At 41.1% G+C, this 19,942-nt stretch overlaps 1 protein-coding gene across 2 annotated transcripts in view; it reads left to right on the plus strand.

The window, feature by feature from the left end:
• The window catches only part of TGFA (transforming growth factor alpha), an 80,323-nt gene extending 69,368 nt beyond the window's left edge, over positions 1–10,955 (plus strand). For both annotated transcript variants that reach the window (XM_033950553.1, XM_033950554.1), the window contains exons 4-6: positions 4,407–4,556; positions 7,143–7,252; positions 8,953–10,955. In XM_033950553.1, coding sequence (XP_033806444.1) covers positions 4,407–4,556; positions 7,143–7,252; positions 8,953–8,960 — 268 coding nt within the window. In that variant the 3' untranslated portion in view covers positions 8,961–10,955. The remainder of the gene's footprint in view (positions 1–4,406; positions 4,557–7,142; positions 7,253–8,952) is intronic.
• Positions 10,956–19,942: the final 8,987 nt, after the last annotated feature.

Here is a 19,942-nt window from a genome sequence, read left to right on the forward strand (position 1 = left end):
AAGTGCTATGCACTTCCATGCAAAAGTTCCCTGGATCGGGCTTTTTATTCTCAGGGTTGGCTGGAACAGGGAATGCTGTGAAGGTGACATTCTCAGCCCCGGGAAGAAGGGAGTTCTGATTATTGCATGGGGCGAGGTTCCAAAGGGAGCTGAGAGGGGAGGGTTGCTGCAATGACCCCACTGAGTATGGTTGGAGTTGGAGGGAGGATATATTTAAAACAGGAGTAAAATCTCTAGGTCCTATGAATGAAGACTAAAAGTGCCAAATCTCAGTCTGGCTCTGACTGAGCTGGAGATTAGAAGAGCAGGGGGGGGAGGGGGAAACCTTAATATGGCTCAATGAAATTTCCCTGGCACTGGGTGAACCTTTGTCATCTCCTACTATGAATCTAACAATCGCATGCCTCCTTTGATCTCTCATTCTTGTCCTCCTTGCTTGCCTGTTTAAATAGGCGGGCTGGGTCATATGATGACATTACACTATGATGACATTGCACTGTTCATGAGCCAAGCCACCTGGTGTAATGTACAATAGTAAGACAGCAGTGCTTCTGCTGCCCCACATTCCTCTACCCCCATCCTTCATCCTCTACAGAAACATAAAGGGATTGGGACTTGTATACTTCCTTTTTGTAATTTTACAACCACACTCAAAGCAGTTTACAGTACATACAAGTACTTCAAGCATTTTCCCTATCTGTTCTGGTGGGCTCATAACCTGTCTAATATACCTGGGGCAGTGGAGGATTAAGTGTCTTGCCCAAGGTCACAAGGAGTAGCATGGGGTTTGAACCCACAACCTCGGGGGTGCTGAGGCTGTAGCTCGAACCACTATGCCACACATTTAGAACAATGGCACTTAAATATTTAACGTAAGATATCTTAGTATGCCTAGTAGTAAAGAAGGAATTTATATATTATGATCTCTCCCTTTCCCAACAAGTAAACACTCTAAATCCTTGGTCTTCACTCCTAGTCCTCAAGGTCAGTCAATAGATCAGGTTTTCAGGATATCCCTAATGAATATGCATGAAGGAGACGTACATGCATACTAACTCCATTCTATGCAGATCTCTCTCATGCATATTAATTAGGGTATGTCTCACCACCATCTAAAATTGAATATGGTTAAAACAGAGCTGCTCATCTTCCCGCCTAAACCCACCTCTCCGCTTTTGTCATTCTCCATCTCTGTGGACAACACTCTCATCCTTCCTGTTTTCTCTGCTCATAATCTTGGGGGTCATCTTTGACTTCTCTCTCTCCTTCACCGCCCGGATACATCATATTGCTAAAATCTGCCACTTCTTCCTCTATAATATTACCAAAATCTGACCCTTCCTCTCTGAGCACACTACCAAAACACTTATCCATGCCCTCATCTCTGGCAGTGTTCAAGGCTCAGTTAAAAGCCCATCTCTTCAAGAGTGCTTTCGACTCCTCTCTCCTTGGCTTCTGCATTTCCAACCCTATATGTCTGGCCAAGTTAGATTGTAAGCTCTTCTGAGTAGGGACTGTCTATGAATGTCAAAATGTACAGCACTGCGTATGCCTTCCCTGTCATCCCCTTCACCGCCCCGTCCCCGCAGCATCCACCCTTCCCTCTCGCCACCTCACCGCCCTTCAGCGGCCTGAGAATCTCCCTTCCTCCCCCTTACCTTCACTGTGCATTAGTAAAGAAACTTATTGAAGCTGGCGGAGACTGCCTGCCTGTGCCTGCAGTCACGTGTGTGTGGGCGGAAGCTTCTCCTCTGACACAACCATGACTGCACACACGCGACTGCAGGCAAGCAGGCAGGCTTCAGTAAAGTTTCTTTACTACAGAGCCGCAAAGGTAAGGGGGGGGAGGGAGGGAGATAGATTTGGCCGAAGGGAGGGAGAGAGCCACGCGCAATCGGTGACCGCGCACCTTCCTTCCCTTAACTGCGGGGACAAGGCTATTCACCAATCCACGGGGTGGTGGATGGCCTTGTCCCTGCGCCCGCAGTGAGCAGTTCCCCCCCCCCCACCCGTTTCAGCGGGTTACCCGCGGCTAGCCGTGGGTAACTGCCACCGTGTCATTATCTATTCTGGAGTCTGTTATAGGGGAAAACATCCTCCAGGGATTCAAGACAAAGTTGGACAAGTTCCTGCTAAACTGGAACGTACGCAGGTGAGGCTGGACTCATTTAGAGCACTGGTCTTTGACCTGGGGGCTGCCGCGTGAGCGGACTGCTGGGCACGACGGACCACTGGTTTGATCCAGCAGTGGCAATTCTTATGTTCTTATGTTCATAAAACTACTTGTGGCCTTCACATGCTTAGGCATTTGCTACCCTACCACTCCCCTCCCATTCTTTCTCCAACAGACGAAGAAAGGGAAAAGCCCTTGGCATATATGCATTAACTGACGCTGTAGGTTAAAATATCGCTCATGGGCCTTTTCTTAGATTTTTGTTATGCTCGATTTCACATCTTGGGGAAACATTTCATTTATGGTGGCTTTTCCATTAAAGGCCAGCACAGAAACTCCTGCAGATAAGGTTCCAGAACTTAGTGCATTCCTTGCTTCAATTTGAGAACTTTTAGGCAGATATTTTTATTAGTACTGTAGTTTATTGCAATGAAATCCTAGTGACTTCGATCCTGTTAATCTCTCTGCTAAGGATGCACAGAGCCTCATGCACGTGCTCATTAAGTCAGTGGCTTCCAGCTTTCCGTGCACTGGATTCTGGTTACCCACAGAGGAGATTAGGAGCTGCTGAAATGGGTTGTCAGCAGCAGTTTTTAGTATTAATAGCCTGGATATATGCAAATATTTGGCACACTTGTTTTATCCTAGAAGTTGGAGAGGTCAATAAATAATCAGGATTGGTGCAAGGGTATCAGATGCCTTAGGTGAATCTTCAGCCTTGCTCCTCTCCAAATCCATCATCCTATAGAGCAGTGGTCTCAAACTCAAACCCTTTTCAGGGCCACATTTTGGATTTGTAGGTACTTGGAGGGCCTCAGAAAAAATAGTTAATGTCTTATTAAAGAAATGACAATTTTGCATGAGGTAAAACTCTTTATAGATTATAAATCTTTCCTTTTGGCTAAGTCTTAATAATAATATTGTAATTTATAGCTAAAGGAACATATGATCAAAAAACTGTTTTATTTTACTTTTGTGATTATGATAAACATACCGATGGCCTCAAAATAGTACCTGGCAGGCCGCATGTGGCCCCTGGGCCACGAGTTTGAGACCACTGCTATAGAGGAACCAAGACCATCAGGTGCTCATTGATTTTGATGGGTCACCTCATTGCCCCACCTGTAAAAAAAAAAAAGCAAAATTGGACATCTTATATTTCAATTCTAAACTTTTATTATATACCCAAGTGGGGCAATGTTCAAAAGCCATTCACCTGGTTAAACGAGTTATTTGGAAATTCCCACTAACCTTGTGCACAAAAGTACAGGCTGATGGTGCTTTATAATTTGTGTGGCTGCTAGGACTATTACTTTGCTTTGGCTGCACCTGCTCTTTCTGTCCCAGGCATCTGCCTAGTTGTGCCTAATGACTGGGCTGGGTCATGCTTTCTTTCCTGATACACATGAGAACACTCCTGTATTCACTGCTTTCCAGATAGCAGATAAGAGGATATACTTTTAAAATGTAACGTTCAATGGCCATACAACAGAGATGGTATTAGAAATTTATGGATGTTTGGGAACCGTTGACTAAGTTCTGTAAGGAATGATAATTGATTTTATTTTATCGACCCGTAAGCATACACATCTTACACATCTAGGGTGGGTGGGGGGGATAGGGTTTTGCATTGGAATTTCATTCAGGGAATATATGGAGGTTTCCTGTAGGTATGTACTTTTTCTGATTATTTGATGGGGGGAAATGGTTGTACATTAAAGCCTGTAAGTTAATGTGCATTTCGTGTAAACTTATGTAAATTGGAATTTTTTGTTTGCACTATGATAGTTTTGGAAATTTAATAAAGATTTACAAAAAAAAAAGAATTCATGGGAGCCAGTCGTGAAGCCACTCAGCACCAAGCAGGAGCACCAAAACACGCTCCTGTTTGTTGCTGCTCAACAGCAGAAGAAACCAGATCTCACGGCAGCCACCACCCACTGGGTTAGCAGAAAACTCGCTCCTGCCCGCTGCACCTCTAGACCACCAGGGGTCAGCAGAGGAGGTAGGAGGACAGGGTGCAGAGCCTGTCAGCGGCCTGCAATAATTCTGGGAGGGGGCGCTGGCCCAAATATAAACCAGGACCCCCATTTGGGCCCAAAAATCCCGGTTTATATTCGAGTATATACGGTATATAAATAAATGTTGAACGTAGAAGAAGGATAGGAAATGCATATAAGCTGGGGAATATTTCCTTCCAGAACAGCTAATTCTTATTTGCTTCTTTTCACAGTTGCCACCCTGGGTACATAGGTTCTCGGTGTGAACATGCTGACATCCTTGCAGTAGTATCTGATAACCATAAGCAACAGATTATCACAGTGCTTGTGGTGGTGTCGGTGGTGGCATGTATTTCACTCAGCGCACTCTGCATATTAATACAGTGAGTATAAAGTATTTTCTTTCCACTTCCTCAGTCTGGGAAAACATGCACCCCTCCCCCCGAAATCTTCTATATTCTGAAAGATGGGACTAAGTTACTGTCTAGCAGTATTTGGGAATAGGAGGGATCAATTTAACACAACTGCAGATTCAAGGGGGTCAGACACAGTAGACGCAGAAAGGTAAGTGGCTGAAAGCACATCCTGGCATGGGCATGTTTACGAGATTGCAGTTACACCACTGTGGTCAGATAAATGCGGTACCTGGGAGTATGCTGTAAGTGACACCATAAGTGACAGCTCCACCTGTGCCCTTCCCCATGTGAACCTCTGCTTGCATTGATGCACTACGTCATGTGTGTCATTAGAAAATAGCACCTTATCACCTGCCCACACTTGCCCATAAAAATGCAAATTTATGTATTCGAGTGGCATGGAAATGCAGGTGCCCAGTTATTAAATTGCCATTAACAGGCAGGCTTGAGCTTCATAGTGCCAGAAGAAAGCGGAGCATGGTTCATAGTGCTGACAGCAAGCCTCTGGAGAAGGGGGGGGGGAGAAGTGTGTCAGGACCTGCACGTACAGAAGATGGGAGCCTCTGGTGGCTTTCAGGCCTTACAACAACGAGCCTTGCTTTAAGTAGCTATTGTTAGCTTAAATTCTTGATGCGCAACCAGTCTTTGATGGAAATTGCAATGCAGACGTTTGCAACTGTTGATCTAGATCACTGGATGATGAAAGTAGGATATGAAAGGCCAAAACTAACCTTTCATACTCTTAAGAGGAGGAAAAGTTTCAATAGCTGTTGCAACACAGAAACTTTTTCCCAAGCTAGGAGACATCACCTTAATGTCTTTGTGTAATCATCTGGGACGGCGGCAAGTTATGGCATGGTTTATCCAATGGTCGTGGTTTGTATTGCCTCGTGACTGGATTTTCTAAACCCTTGAACACTTTACACTTTTTTTTTTTTTTTTAAACTTTGTTACCCAAAAGAGATCAACTGTTCCTCCTTCAGCTCTGGATAGTCTTCTGCTCCCAGTCGTTACTATTAAACCACAAACAGAAGCGTAGCTGCCCACAGAGTGCCATTATAGGGACTGTTCTGTTCAAAAGCAAAAGTATTGCACACAAGGGCCTATATTCTATAAATGGCGCCTTAAGTTGGGCGCCTAACTTAAGCTGAAAACGCCGTTTACAAAAACTAAAAAAGCATTTTAAAAGAAAAAAATGTAGTCCTTAAAAAAATGGCATCTACATCGTACCTACGGAGGCACTTTATGATGCCTAACGCCACTGTAGGCGTGGCTAACACCATAAGTGGTGTTAGGTATCATAAAGTACCTCCTTAGGCGCAATCCCATGTAAAAGGTAGGCGCCTGGCCTATGTTTCCGGCGCCTATCTTTTCCGAAGCTGTGATTCTATAAATGGCGCCATTGCACAACTACAAAGAAGCAAAATGGAATTGTCCAGAATGATGTGCACTAAAAAAGTGTCCTCCAACTCATCTGGTAATATGAAGATCTTTATTCCTCCAATGTCACATGATAAATTCAACGCTCAATGACTCAACATGTACATGTTTCGGCCAACGGGCCTGCCTCAGGAGTCTTAAGTATCACAAACGATGATATTCAAAGAAAGCTGCCACTCACATAGATATAACCAAAATTAAAAAGAGAAGAATGTGATCTAAATTACATGTATTGCAGCTGTTGCCAACTAGTGCCGAGCACCACGGCCATTGCACAACTGACATGTGATCGGCGGCTGCTTTTAAGGCAGCCGATGATAATGGCACTGTTTATAGAAACCGGGCCAAGATTACAGTTGAATCCCCTATTTATTATTTTATTATATATCTGAAGAAAAGGTTTAAAAGCTTGGAGTTTGGGAGGGTTTTTTGGTAAAGACTAGATAATATTGTCTCCAGGCAGGCTTTTAACTGTATCTAATGGGTACAATAATGAAAAACTCACCACTTAGCACCATCAGCTTTGGTTTAAGAGGAACCAACAGCAGTGTTTGCTAGGTTCTTAGGCTGATATCATAGCAAAATATTTTCCAAGTCCTTTGGCCTCCTTTGATGCAGACCTTTAAAAATAATGACATTACGCTCAATAGGAAGCCAAGACAACTCTCCCACAACTGGTGTAATATGATTAGAAGGTGTCCTCATAGTAGTAAACTGATGCATCCAATATGCTTTAATTACACTACACCAAACGTAGGACTAAACATTGTGTTTTCTGCGTAGCCGTTTGGTCTGTATTTAGGGTACCTCTGCTCATGTTCCCTTTCATTGCAAACATATACTATAGTCTATCTGAAAGCAGTGAGCTGTTGCTAAGAAAAGACCAAATACACTGTTTTACTGTTTAATTGAAAATTCCTTGTGTGCTTCCTCAACATTGGCTCACAGCAGCATCCTAGAGGTTGACTAGTCCAGGACAATGCTAAAAGTTGGCAACTCTTTGAAATGCTCTGTAATGAGGAGGAGGAGGAGAAAGTTTTCAAGGTTTCTTGTAGTCCCTCCAAGACTGGCGTTTTGTTCCAAGTTCATTAATGTTTCCCTCTTTTATTCTAGCTGCTGTAAGCTGAAGCAATGCTGTGAAGGGTGTCGGGCTGTTATCTGTCGGCATGAGAAACCTGCCGGGCTCTTGAAGGATGGAGCTTCCTGTTGCAATTCAGAAACAGGTAATATTTAGACTTCCAACATTGCGTAACCCACAGAGATAAAATAGCTTGAAAAAAGATCAATGATCTTAACAATAAAAGAAATATCATGCTGGGCCAGAAAAGTCATCCATTGAGCCCACCCAGTATCCTATCTTCAGCATTGGCAAAACCATGTCGGACCTTGGCAGATACCGGGGGAGAAGACTAGTCATATTGTGCACTCCTAGATGGTAGACCCATGTCTATTTGGTTGCTAATTATTTATGACCCTGTCTCCAGAAACTTTGTACAAACCTTTTTAATATTCAGCTGTATTCCTAGCCTTCCCTGGCGACAAATTGCTTACTTTAAGGGTGCACTAAGGCCTGGATTCTATAAACTGCACCGTTGTTGGCGACTGCCTTAAAAGCAGCCACTATCGCATGTCAATCACACGACGGTGCCATTTAGAGAATCGTGCCTCTAGCAAAAGATAGGTATCGGAAATGTAGGACAGGATTTTCCAGGCGCCTACTTTTGATGTGAAATGTGCCTCCGGAGGTTCTTAAGGCGCCTAATGCCACTTCTGGTGTTAGCCAAGCCCACAGTGCCATTATGTGCTTCTGGAGGTGTGATTCTGGCGCTTTGAATTTTCACATAAATACCGTTTATAACAGCGTTTCCCTCTTAACTTAGGCTTCGCACCATTAAGAAGTATTTTGACGAAGCTTGTTGGTGCAGTCCTCTATCTTAAGTATTCTTGACTACTGTAACATTGTATATTTAAGGGCTTTTAAGAAAATTCTCAAAAAAATAAGAGTAGTCCAGAATACTGCTGTTCGCCTCATCTTTGGCTTAAAAAAATGGGAGCACATTACTCCGTTTTAACAAAAACTCCATTGGTTGCCGATGGAGTCCAGAGTCTTGTTTAAGTTTTCATGCATCTGTTATAAAGTAGTTTTTGATATGTCACCAGGCTATCTTATTCTTCATTTTTCTTTGAGTTATTCTAATAAGAATACACATAGAGTGCATCTGTTCTCGTATCCTTCCATAAAATTTTGTCATTACAAAAAGTTTCTTGAGAGAACTTTCTCATTTCAGGCCGCTAAATTAAATTCATAGCTAGGAAAAATAATGTTAGAAGCTTCTTCTTATTTCTTATTTTAACCTGATGTATTAATTCGCTTGGCTTCACTATTTTATCTGTTGTATTTTTATGCACTGTATGTATTGCCTTTGTCGTGAGCCGCCTAGAACCCTCCCAGTATGGCGGCATACAAAAATAAAATTATTATTATTATTTATAGAATTTCCCCCTAACTGAATAGGTATTTCTCTTTAAAATTGTTTTAAATCTAGCTACTCCTAGGCACACTCTGTAAGACTATTTGATAGCATTCACTTGTCTCTTGATCAACAGAACGCTGTATAAAGCTGTAGTATATCTCCTTTTGGTCATGTCTTCTTCAACATTACGGGCCTTAAGCTGTGTAGCCATAAAGGAACCATTTCATCATTGTTCGACTGTTCTAGAGTGTAGAACTCTGAGGGGATCTTTTTACTAATGCTAAGCACACTTTAGGAAGTGGAGACGGTGCATGCTAAGCATAAGAAAAACCCATAAACTATATAGAGAAGTTTATCAGAGGCAAAAAAGAAATAGTATGCTCTGTTCGTGAACAATGGCGCTCTGTTCCAACTTAAGCTTTTGACGTTTTTTATTTGCTTTTCTGTAGTGGTCTGAAGAGGATCTGATCGACCTCCTTCCTGCAGCCTGAGATGATGGGAGGCATCCACCAGTACACAGAAGGACTTTGGCCATGCCTGCCCGTGTGATCTCCGTTACTTTAAGCCCTATCTGTGTATCCTGATCGATAGGCAGAGCTGGTCTCCCCACATTCCTGCCACCACTCTCTCTCCCCCCCATAAGTGACTTTGACAAAACTCCGCCTTTTGTTGTGAAAAGGAGAAATCTCGTAAACATCTCTGAACAGTTACTGAGGGAAGGACAAGAGAAAGATCTGAGGAGACTCATTTTGCTGGTGGTCGACTTGAAGGACAGTGACAGGACAAGATTTTTGTTGCATTTACATGGGGATGTGGGGAATCGGCAAAGTGTCAGAGCACGTGCTCTGGGGCCCCAAATGCCAGAGGAGCAAGACTGCTCCAACCCCAGTGCATGGATTTGTTAAAGAAAGGGGCCTGCTTGTCAAGATTTTAACTTTTTATTAAGATAATTTTTTTTTTTTTTTTTACAAAGGGGAACCAAAAGTGCTGCCTTTTGTGTTTTAAGTAATTTGATTTTCTTATTCCGGCAAGAGCTTGTATGTTCCACTGGCTACTGCCATCTCAACTTGGGAATCTGCCCAGAAGAGTCTGCAGTTTCTGAGGGATTTCTGAAAGATGGTGGCCCTTTCTCCCTCTCCTCAGCTGCTAATAGCATGCACTTCCTAACACAGCCAGCTTATCACTTTGATGCTAAGTTGGTTTAGGATGAAAGACGACAGGTGTTCAGGGACTCTGACTTTCCTCAGATTGTCTTTAACAGCACCAGACAGAGACTCTTCAGGCCAGTGTGAAATAAAGCAGTTTGTTTTAGCCAAGTTCTGCCACTGGCAGAGAAATGACAGAATCACTGTGGCAACAGCATCCAGCTGCCTGAATTCCACATCTTTGGAAAAAAAAAACAACAACATTTGAGATAAATTTTTCTATTGCTGATAGGGGGAGGTGGTGGTTAAAATCTTTCTCAAAGAATAAGCTTCAGCGGCTCTGTGACACATTTAATTAAAACAACAAAAATGTTGGGGAGGTTTTTTTTTTTTTAACACAAGAGTTACTTTTGCATTAGGTTTGAAGGGTAAAAGGCTACTTTTGTTTTAAGCTGTAGGTTACTGCTACAGAGGGGCCAACAAGACCCTAAAAGCAATTACAAAATCTGCATTTTGGGACTTGCAGAATAATCGCTTTTTCCATTATTAGTGTGGTCAAGTTGGTCTAGGATTGTAACAAACATTCTTAGTATAGAACCAATCTAGTCTAGTATTGTCTGTCCCTCTTCCTGCTGCCAGCTGAATGTTGACATGTCTAAAAGGGAGGGTCAAACTCATGGTTACATTTATTAAAAGGCACTAATGCCTTGGGTGAATCTTTTTATAAAGGCAGTTCATAAATCCTAAAATGTACAAGTTCCATTGTATGCACTGGAAGCTGTTTACTAACAACGTGCACTAACCGGGTAGTGCATCTGAGTAAGTTTAACCCCTTAATCTCTTTAGTGATAAAAACCTCTAAAAAGTTAGATGATACCGGGAGATCCCAACTACAAAGCAGCTTGATAGATTTCGGACTTTAATCGGGTGCTGAGAAAAACATGCACACTTTTACTGATTTATTTTTTCTTGCAGTAGCAAGTAATTTCTGGTTTATACTTAAATCTCGGAGATGCCAAGTTACCCAGTTCCAGGCTGGAGATTTTGAGCTTACGTTCCAAAGCAGTGTGGGATTTCTAGTATTACAATATGTATGTTATATAAAGGCTTTGTATGCTGCCAAATCCCTAATCAATCAGGTTCAAAGCAGGGAGCAATATCATCGAATCTACAATCTAAAATGAAATAGTATATATAAAATGAACAATCGGGGCTTACAAAACTTGGTTAAAAAAAAAAAATGGGGGTTTTCAGCTTCTTTTGTCTAATTTTAACATATGGACTTTAGAATGTTCAGAGGTAAAGAATTCCATATACTAATTGCACCATAGCCAAAAGATCTTTCATAGGTAGATTTAAGCTTCACATCCTTCATCAATGGAAAAAGACAAAATTAAACGTTAACTATTTGTCACCTAAATGTTGAAACATGAAAGAAAAACCCTCAGATGCATCACCATTCAAAGTTTTAAAAACCAACCAAATTGTCCTATCCTGCCCACTTAAATCAGTGTTGCTAGTCCCATAGTGCACCAGGATGGGGTGATCAGAAATCCAGGCTATCCTAAAATATCCAGCCTGGAACTGGGTAATTTAAGACGTTCATCCAGGTTTTAGAGATACTATGTCTGTTTTGTGTGGACATGGGCCTCACGCATACCATTCAACATACAATGCCTCTTTCATGCATCAGTAGCCCTAGACCTGCCAAAGTACATAAGATACAGTGAAACAATCTCAGCACTACCCTTCAGGAGCAGATGTAATAAGCTGTGCTATACTTTAGATTTTCCTAAACTAACCTTATTCCCAAAGCAGTAATGGATTTAGTGCAGAAAAGTCTGCAGGGAAACCATCTTGTTAAAGCAGGGGTGAGCAATCGTGGTCCTCGAGGGCCTCAACCCAGTCAGCTTTTCAAGATTTCCACAATGAATATGCATTAGATCTATCTGTATACAATGGATGTTGTGTATGCAAATTAATCATGCATATCCGCTGTGGAAAGTTTGAAAACCTGACTGGGTTGTGGCCCTCAAGGATCATGGTTGCCTACTCCTGTACTAAAGGGTAGTGTGGTTGGCATGCAAACCTGCTGAACTGAGAATTAACTCTCAGTGGTTTTTTGGGGGGTTAACCCATAAACAAACCAGTGTCATGTCTAAATTTTGAATGTTTCATTTATCACAGAATCTTAATTTTAGCTCAGTGCTGAAGTGAAGATCTTATATGGGAGAAGCAGTCATTTGAGGTGAGATACACACTTCACCTGGGAGGATGTATGGCTAAAGTGGGCCTAGCAGTCACCACACCCCAAGACCAATTCTTATCAATCTTTTTAAGGCTGTGACTGTGATTGTTGTAAATAAAATTGTGACCACCCACCCCTTGAAGGTGCAGGCAAAATGATGCACTTATAGAGAGCCACACAGATTGTGACATTTGGGATCCTTACTCATGGTTTGGGAAGTTCTGCTTGGTGGAAAGGATAAAGATGCCTCTGCACAATGCATTACTGATACAGGGAAGGGCTACCCTGAGCTGAGGTGTCTGGGCCAGGGGTACACTGGACCAAATAGCCCTGGGAGAGAGCAGGGGGTTCAGGGGTCCAACATACGGGGATTCATTTAGGAAGGGATAGAGGGGGTCAGGGAGGCCAAGATCTTGTTCTCTTTTGTTTCTCTCTTTCTGGCAGTGTTGGAGCCAGTCTGCGCCCACAACGTGGTAAGAAGAGAGACATTTACACCTGACTGCAGCATAGTGCTGTGCACATTTGCAACCTCGGAGTAATTTGTAGGCCATTAGTTTGCCGCGTTGGGAGAAAACAATTTAGCGCATGTGTTAAAACAATGTGCTAAGTTTCAGTGTTACATCGGCTTCAGTGTGTAGAGTTTTTTAAAATATCTTTATTCATTTTAAAGCCAAGCATAAGTGCAGCATATTTTACAGACATTTCACATTTTAACAACACTATAATTCTATCAAATTATATTTATGACAAATACATATATCATCCTCCCCCTTTATCCAACAATTGCACTCTAATTATAAGTATCTCTCCACCCACCCTGGACGTGTATGATCAAAGGGCAAAATCAACACTCACTCCTTACAGAATTTTGTCAATGGCTTCCAAACATCCATAAATTTCTTATAATGTCCCTGTTGTATGGCAATCATACGCTCCATTTTAAAAATGTGGCATAGAGATTCCCACCAGAAAGTAAAATTTAACCGATCCCAGTTTTTCCAATTCCTCAAAATCAGTTGTATGGCAACCCTTGTCATAATACAGAGAAGTTTATTATTAGGGGAAGATACTTGGCTTTTGGCCCTCGTTATCTTGCCAAATAGATGTTAGAACTTAAAAACTGAGGCAGGTGTGATGAGAGAGACAGCCATACACCTTACAAAAGCTGTTCATACACTAGTGCTATAACATAATTGGAGGGCAGTGAAAGCTATAATAAAGAGGTTAGCTTTTTCACCATTTAAATAAAAAAGGAAAGGGAAAAATTACAAGCCCAATGTTTTTGTAATAGAATACTTCTCGTAATGATTATTATTATTAATGAATCTTAATTTTGTGCAGGTATTCTGAAAGCAGTATAGCACAGAACCACCCACCTAGCTGTTTTGAAAACAATTTTTCTAGACCTACGGTAGTTTAGAACCAGCAGTTAATAACAGATGAAGTGTGTGGGGAAACCTGATTTACATTTAATCAAAAAGGCTTCACTGGCGGATTTTATTTTCCTATCACTATTTTGCTAATCTACCTTATTAAATCATGCAGAGTGTTTGTAAGCCAAGAGATATTATCTCTGGCCTACCCTTAAATCATCCTTTACACCTCTATTCACTTGCAGGGAATTATCAAACCTATTACCCCAAAAATATTCCCCTTCCGGGTGCAGAGGTCAGAGGTCCATTTATACCCAAATGCTCACCCAAATTAGATGATGTGTATTCCCCATTAAAGTCTAGTCAACACCTTGGCAGGCCCATACAAGTTGCTGCCTGTTTCTCTCAACATTGGACTTTTCCTGGTACCTCCCATTACCGAGAAATAGGAGTAGCAAATGTAAGGCTTGGAAATTCTTATGGGGAAGACTAGAGGGAGAGAAGTGGCAATCCAAAATATAAAACCAGTTACTAGAAAGTCAACGAAAAGTTGGGTTTTAAAACAGGGGTGTGTGTGGTTTGTTTTTTTTTTTGGGGGGGGTTAAGCTGTTGGTCAACGCTACAACATTCGTATAAGACACAGGGACACACAAGGTCCTAAAAGCAACTGAAAAATAAAATCTAGTACATTTGGGATTGCACAATGAGCACAGAAATCAACAGTGTATCCAAGTTGGCCTAAGTAGAGAAAATATCTATCTTTATAAGGCCAATGTAAATTTAAAATGGAAATGAGAATCTGTTCCTCAGGTAGGAATCATAGCACCAAAATCTTTTTACATACTTGGATATAATTTAGTTGTGGAGAGGAAACATTTTGTGTGCCCTGAATAGCGGGCAAGAGGGCACCTGTTTATACCCAATTTCATAAAGACACATAAGTGACTATTGGGGCATTTTCAAATATGTAAAACATCCAAAAACCCGAATAAGTCAGCACTTGGCTTTTTTTCGCTAAAACATCCAAATGCCAATTTTTGAAACATAAAAGTTAGATGTTTTGTGAGACGTTTTCCCTCCAAAATGTCTAACTAGCAAAGGGGTGAGTTAGAGGTGTGTTTTGAATGGACTTTGGGGCGATTTAGACTTGGATGTCTTGCGGCTATAATTACACCTTTTGCAAGACGTCCTGGATGAAACTTAGACATTTTAGGCTAGACCTGTTTTAGAAGTGTCTAAGTGCCAAAAAGGTACCCAACCTGACCAGATGACCACTGGAGGGATTAAGTTCCCCAGTGGTCATAGACCCTCTCCATCCCCCAAAACATCTAAATTAAACAGAACATACCTGTCTTTAAAATAAAAGCATTTGGTATAGGGAAGCCAAGTAGAGCATCACATAGATGTGTTAAGTAGCCAGGTGGGTGGGCTAGTGAACCATAGAGAGGAAGAGCCAGACCCATAAGCCACTCTAACCACTACATTGATGGTGGGAACTATGAGCCCACCAAAACCCTACTATACAGCCATAAAGGTGCCACCTGCAGCAAAAAGGACTACTGGGGTGGTAGACAAGTGGGTATAGTTTGGGAGAGATTTGGAGGGCTCAGCAAAAATTACAAGGGGGTTATGGTAAGATGTATATCTGTCACCCTTTCAGTGAAGTTCACAGCAGTGTTTTCTGCTCTGTTGGTATGTCTATGTGACCTATCCATTACAATTCTGGTCCTCCCCATGTCTAAATGGTGCTGATTTGGACATTTCTGAGTTGGACAGTTTTATGGTAAAAAATGGGGTATAAAGACAGACATCCTGGTGGTCTAGATGTTCTGGCGGCCAAGATATCCAAGTAGACTATTAAAAAAAAAAAGCATTTGGATGTCCAGTTCAAAAGCTGGTTGTTTTTTGGCCCTCAACTTTAGACGCTTTGCTGGAAATGTCCAAATTGGATGTTATGTTAAAAAATGGCCCTTCACGTGCCTTTATACAATGCTAGCACAGATCCTGCAGAAATTTTGGCTAGATTAAAGGAGCTAATGTTACGCCTGCTCGAGAGCAGTAGTAATGTCTATATATAATATGCTCATATTTAATAAAATACACAAATCCCAACTCCATCCAAACTCTTCCCCAGGACTCATTTACTCATCAAGTATGTACTGGGCTTTTAGCCTTACTGTATAAAATTAGCCTTACTGTGGGTCATTTTATAAAGCTTTTTCTTTGCGTAATTCCTTTTCACACATAGTATCCTGTCTGACCACTGTGCACACTATCTGGTTAGTGCTGGAGCGGAGTTGGGATTTGCCTGGGCCCCATTGAAGTAACCTGGGTACCATCACTGAATATCTGGTTAACAGGGTAGCACACAGATACCAAGTTCCCCATTCCAGGTTGGAGATTTTATGACAGTCCTGGATTTCTGACCTGATCCTGGTGCATTATGGGATTTGCAGCACTAATTTCAATGGGCAGAATCAAATTCTATAAATCCCACATTGTTTTAGGGTATAAATTCAAAACCAGAACTGCCCCAAAATCTCCAGCTTGGAACTGGATAACTTAGATCCAGATCTAAAGTACCGGTACCTGGCTAGAGGCTACTATTATTAATATTATCATTTCTATAGTGCTGAAAGACATACACACCACTGTACATTCAACATGTAATCGTCCCTGCTCAGATGAGTGTATAATTTAATTAGGACAAAAAGATAGAACAAATGAGACAGGGGTTGGGGAGTTTCTTGCAGAGAGAATGATGAGATGGACATAGGTATCTTACAGTGAGTGGGAATTGAAAATGGCCTTGAAAAAAGTGAGCTTTTAGCTTGGATTTGAGTACTGCTAGAGACAGAACCTGACATATTGACTCAGGCCAGCAATGAATATCTGGATCTAATTCAGATTGTTGACAACCAGCGGTTGAATATTGCTCACTTGCTGTCATCTTGGATACCTCACATAGGTGTTCTCTTTATACAATTATCCCCTAGAAGGGGATAATAGTTTTCATGTACCAAGTGATTATCATTTTATCAGGGCTATTAAAGAAGTCACAGGTTATTTTTTTAAATTATTGTAATCATAAGCAGCTCATCAAATAATCCCCGTTTCTTTCACTCTTGTTATTCCACCTCTCAAGCATCCACACTCCACTTGTACATACAGCTGCCATCTACAGCCTTTGTAAATTGATTTATTGTGAGTACAGCTTTGGTTAAAAGCTTAAGATTAGCAGCAGACCTGCAAATAGTTCAATTAAGCCCTCAACCCTTCTCTCTGTGGCCTCCCCAGCCACAGAGAGAAGGGGTAACCAAAAGGAAAACTCTCTAAACAGAGACAAGATTTCTACTTAATTCTAGGAAATCTTTTTCCTGGTTACTAGCAAACCATGAACCTGTTCACTCTTTTGTATTATATGTGACCCCCCTCCCCCCAAATGCAATTTTAGTAATGGTTACCATAAATATTTTCGATACATTTTTTGCACTGAAAGTTACTATTTAATGTTTTTAATTTATTTTGTGCAGTAAATTAATTTTTTGATTTCTATAACATGTTTTAAATGTGATCTTCTTTTCTTATTTCTGTATCTCTAGTTTAAATAGCTATTTAAAAGATTGTAATTAAAATAATTTTTTTTTCAGAAGTGTGGCAGCATTTTATTGTTAGCAGATGCACAATGCAATGGAAATCCATTAAAAAAAAATCAAAGCACTTCAATGGATTGCTGTGTACAAAGGATGGAAACTGTCACAAACTTGTACACTCAAAATCTCAGGAAGTTCTGTTGGGCATGTTGCTCTATGACACAGAGGAATAAAACATTTTTGGATACTCTATCCTTACCATTCACACTGTGATAGTAAAGCCTGGCACTCGGTGAGAGCTTGGTCTTAATGGCACCTCTTTTAATCGTGTTAATCAAGAACATTCTGTGCACAGTTCAAAATCTAAGTAAGCCACTGCCAGGATTAGAGAGGGTTGCACAAACCATGAGTGCCTTTCTGTAACATAATTAGAGGGCGTTAGCGGACACTGCTGAAATATAATCAGCCATGGACTTCATGAAATATCTTAACTCATGTCCAGCAATCAAATGAGAGTCAAAACATTTAAAGAGCAGGTCCAAACATAGCTATTATTACATCATAAATACTATTTGTTTTGATGGAAGTCTCTTAGTATCTTCGTAAAAAAAAAAAAAATAACTATTAGAAAAATACAGTGATAGCATTTTTTAAAATCATTCAGGGGCCCTTTCACATGTGGTGCAGCTTGGGAAGTTTGCGCTCGGGGCCGAGGCACTTGGCCCACACTCCCATCTGACATCACTGCACCGTTGAAAATCAGGGCATCCGTTGAAAATCAGGGGCGGGAAACTACGAGGTGACACCAGGAAATTCTTTTTCACTGAAAGAGTGGTTGATCGCTGGAATAGTCTTCCACTACAGGTGATTGAGGCCAACAGCGTGCCTGATTTTAAGGCCAAATGGGATCGGCACATGGGATCTATTCACAGGGCAAAGGTAGGGGAGGGACATTAAGGTGGGCAGACTAGATGGGCCGTGGGCCCTTATCTGCCGTCTATTTCTATGTTTCATGCTCCCCCATGCACCCTTCCCCACGGCCCTCCCTAAACTACTTCAAATCTTCGCCAGCCACAAACAGCATCTCATACACCACTGCTTGTGCTGGCCTCATCCAGCTCTCTGACATCATTTCCCAGTCCCCACATATAGGAAGTGATGTCAGAGAGAGGGATGAGGCCAGCGGAGCAGCAGGTAAGAGATGCTTCTCATGGCTGGCGAAGATCTGAAGAGGTACAGGGGAGAAGAGAAGAGGTGCTGGCGTCCTTGCCAAGGCGATGCCTGGGGTGGTCTGTTCCCCACCGTACCCCCATATTAAACCAGTGTCTAACGCAGAAAAATGGCCTACCGCAAGGTACGCTAAAGGTTCTGTGTTAATTTTATCATCTGTGCACACTAAGCATGCAATATTTACTTTTTTTTATTATTGTGGGAAGGGGTGTGTTGGGGCACTGTTCTATAAATGGCACTGAGTTAGGTGCTGTTTATAGAATAGCGCTCAGAGCCGATTTATGCGCAAATTTTAATGTAAAGATTTACACCAATTGAAATCAGATGTAAATCCTGACATGCATGTTACTCTAGGATCTCCGAATTCTATAATACTTCACACTTGCCATGCCTCATCAATGTATATATAGTATATGGACATATGGTGTGCAAGGACATCTCAATCACCATCGAACAAAGACTGATCACTGCCATTGTGTTCCCAATCGCAACATATGGCTGCAAGACATGGACACTCACAAAAGCAAATAGAAGAAAACTTGGTGCCTTCAAGCTGTGGTGCTGGAGAAGGCTATGAATCCCAAGGACAGCTAGGATCACCAATTCATCAATTAAGTTGTACATGCAAATCAGCTGTGTGCACCAATTTCTGTGCACAGCTTAAGGCACCATGTACAGAATTTGGGGGTAAAAGATTTGCGTGTGCATCTTTATAGAATAGCGCTTAGCAAGATGCAAGTGGAAATTCTAATTGGAGCAAATTATCAATAATTGGTTATTAGCACCTATATTTTGTTATCCAATTAAGATGTGTGCAATTGTGGGTGCCATTTAGAATCCAGAGGATAATCTGGGGCTTGATCATATACATTAAGTAAAACCAATGTACAAAACTTAAAGCCTCTACTGGAAATCAATGTAACTTATTTATTTCTTTAAAAATTTATAGCCCTTGTATCCTACATTTCTAAGCGTGTAACATACATAATAAAATAACTTACAAAAACATACAACATAACATTAAAAACATAAAAAATAAAATCATTAAAAAAAAAATAATACTAATTTGTACTAAAGCCTAAGAATATAACCTCCCATCAAACTTACAAAGGCAAAAACTAAAGAAACCAAATTATAAAGAAAACTCTTGCTCAAATAGACTATCAAATGTTGACACCATCGTGTCAACCTAGCTGCCTTAGTTTGCAACTTTTTATGAGCATTTACTCCATAGCTTACAAATAAAATGTTGCAATAATCTGAGAACAATTTTTAAGTTTAACTATCAATCTAAATTTATCTGGCTCAAAATAACATCTTTCGAATGCAACTTCCTTAACATTCCAGAGGCCTTCTTGGTTACAGCTTGTATCTGCTGATTTAAAGATAGAGATCTATTCACAATAATACCTACGATTTTTAGATGAGGTTCTAACATGAAAACATTCTTTTTTGGTATGAGTTGCAAAGTAGATATGATATTAAAAGGGGAACCCCAAACTAAAAATTTACCGTAGCTCCCCTTTTACTAAGCCTTGATAGAGGTTTCTACCGCGGCCAGAGCGTTAAATGCTGTGATGCTGCTCCGGCGCTCATAGGGATTTTATGAGCGTCACAGCATTTAGCACTTTGGGCCACGGTAGCAAAACTGAGCTGAGAAAGGATTTTACCTTACCAGAACCTGTGAAGTAATAGGCTCCGGTCTGTATATAATAATATAAAAAAAATCTATTAAATCTTTACAAACCCATATGTACCAAGAAAATCATCTTTTCCCCAGCACGATCTAAATCCTACCTAGTTGATGTGTGGGGTCCACCACCTTTGTATCAGAAAGGCAAGTGACTAAG

The sequence above is a fragment of the Geotrypetes seraphini genome, chromosome 6, assembly GCF_902459505.1.
Source record: "Geotrypetes seraphini chromosome 6, aGeoSer1.1, whole genome shotgun sequence".
In the NCBI taxonomy this organism is placed as follows: Eukaryota; Metazoa; Chordata; class Amphibia; order Gymnophiona; family Dermophiidae; genus Geotrypetes; species Geotrypetes seraphini.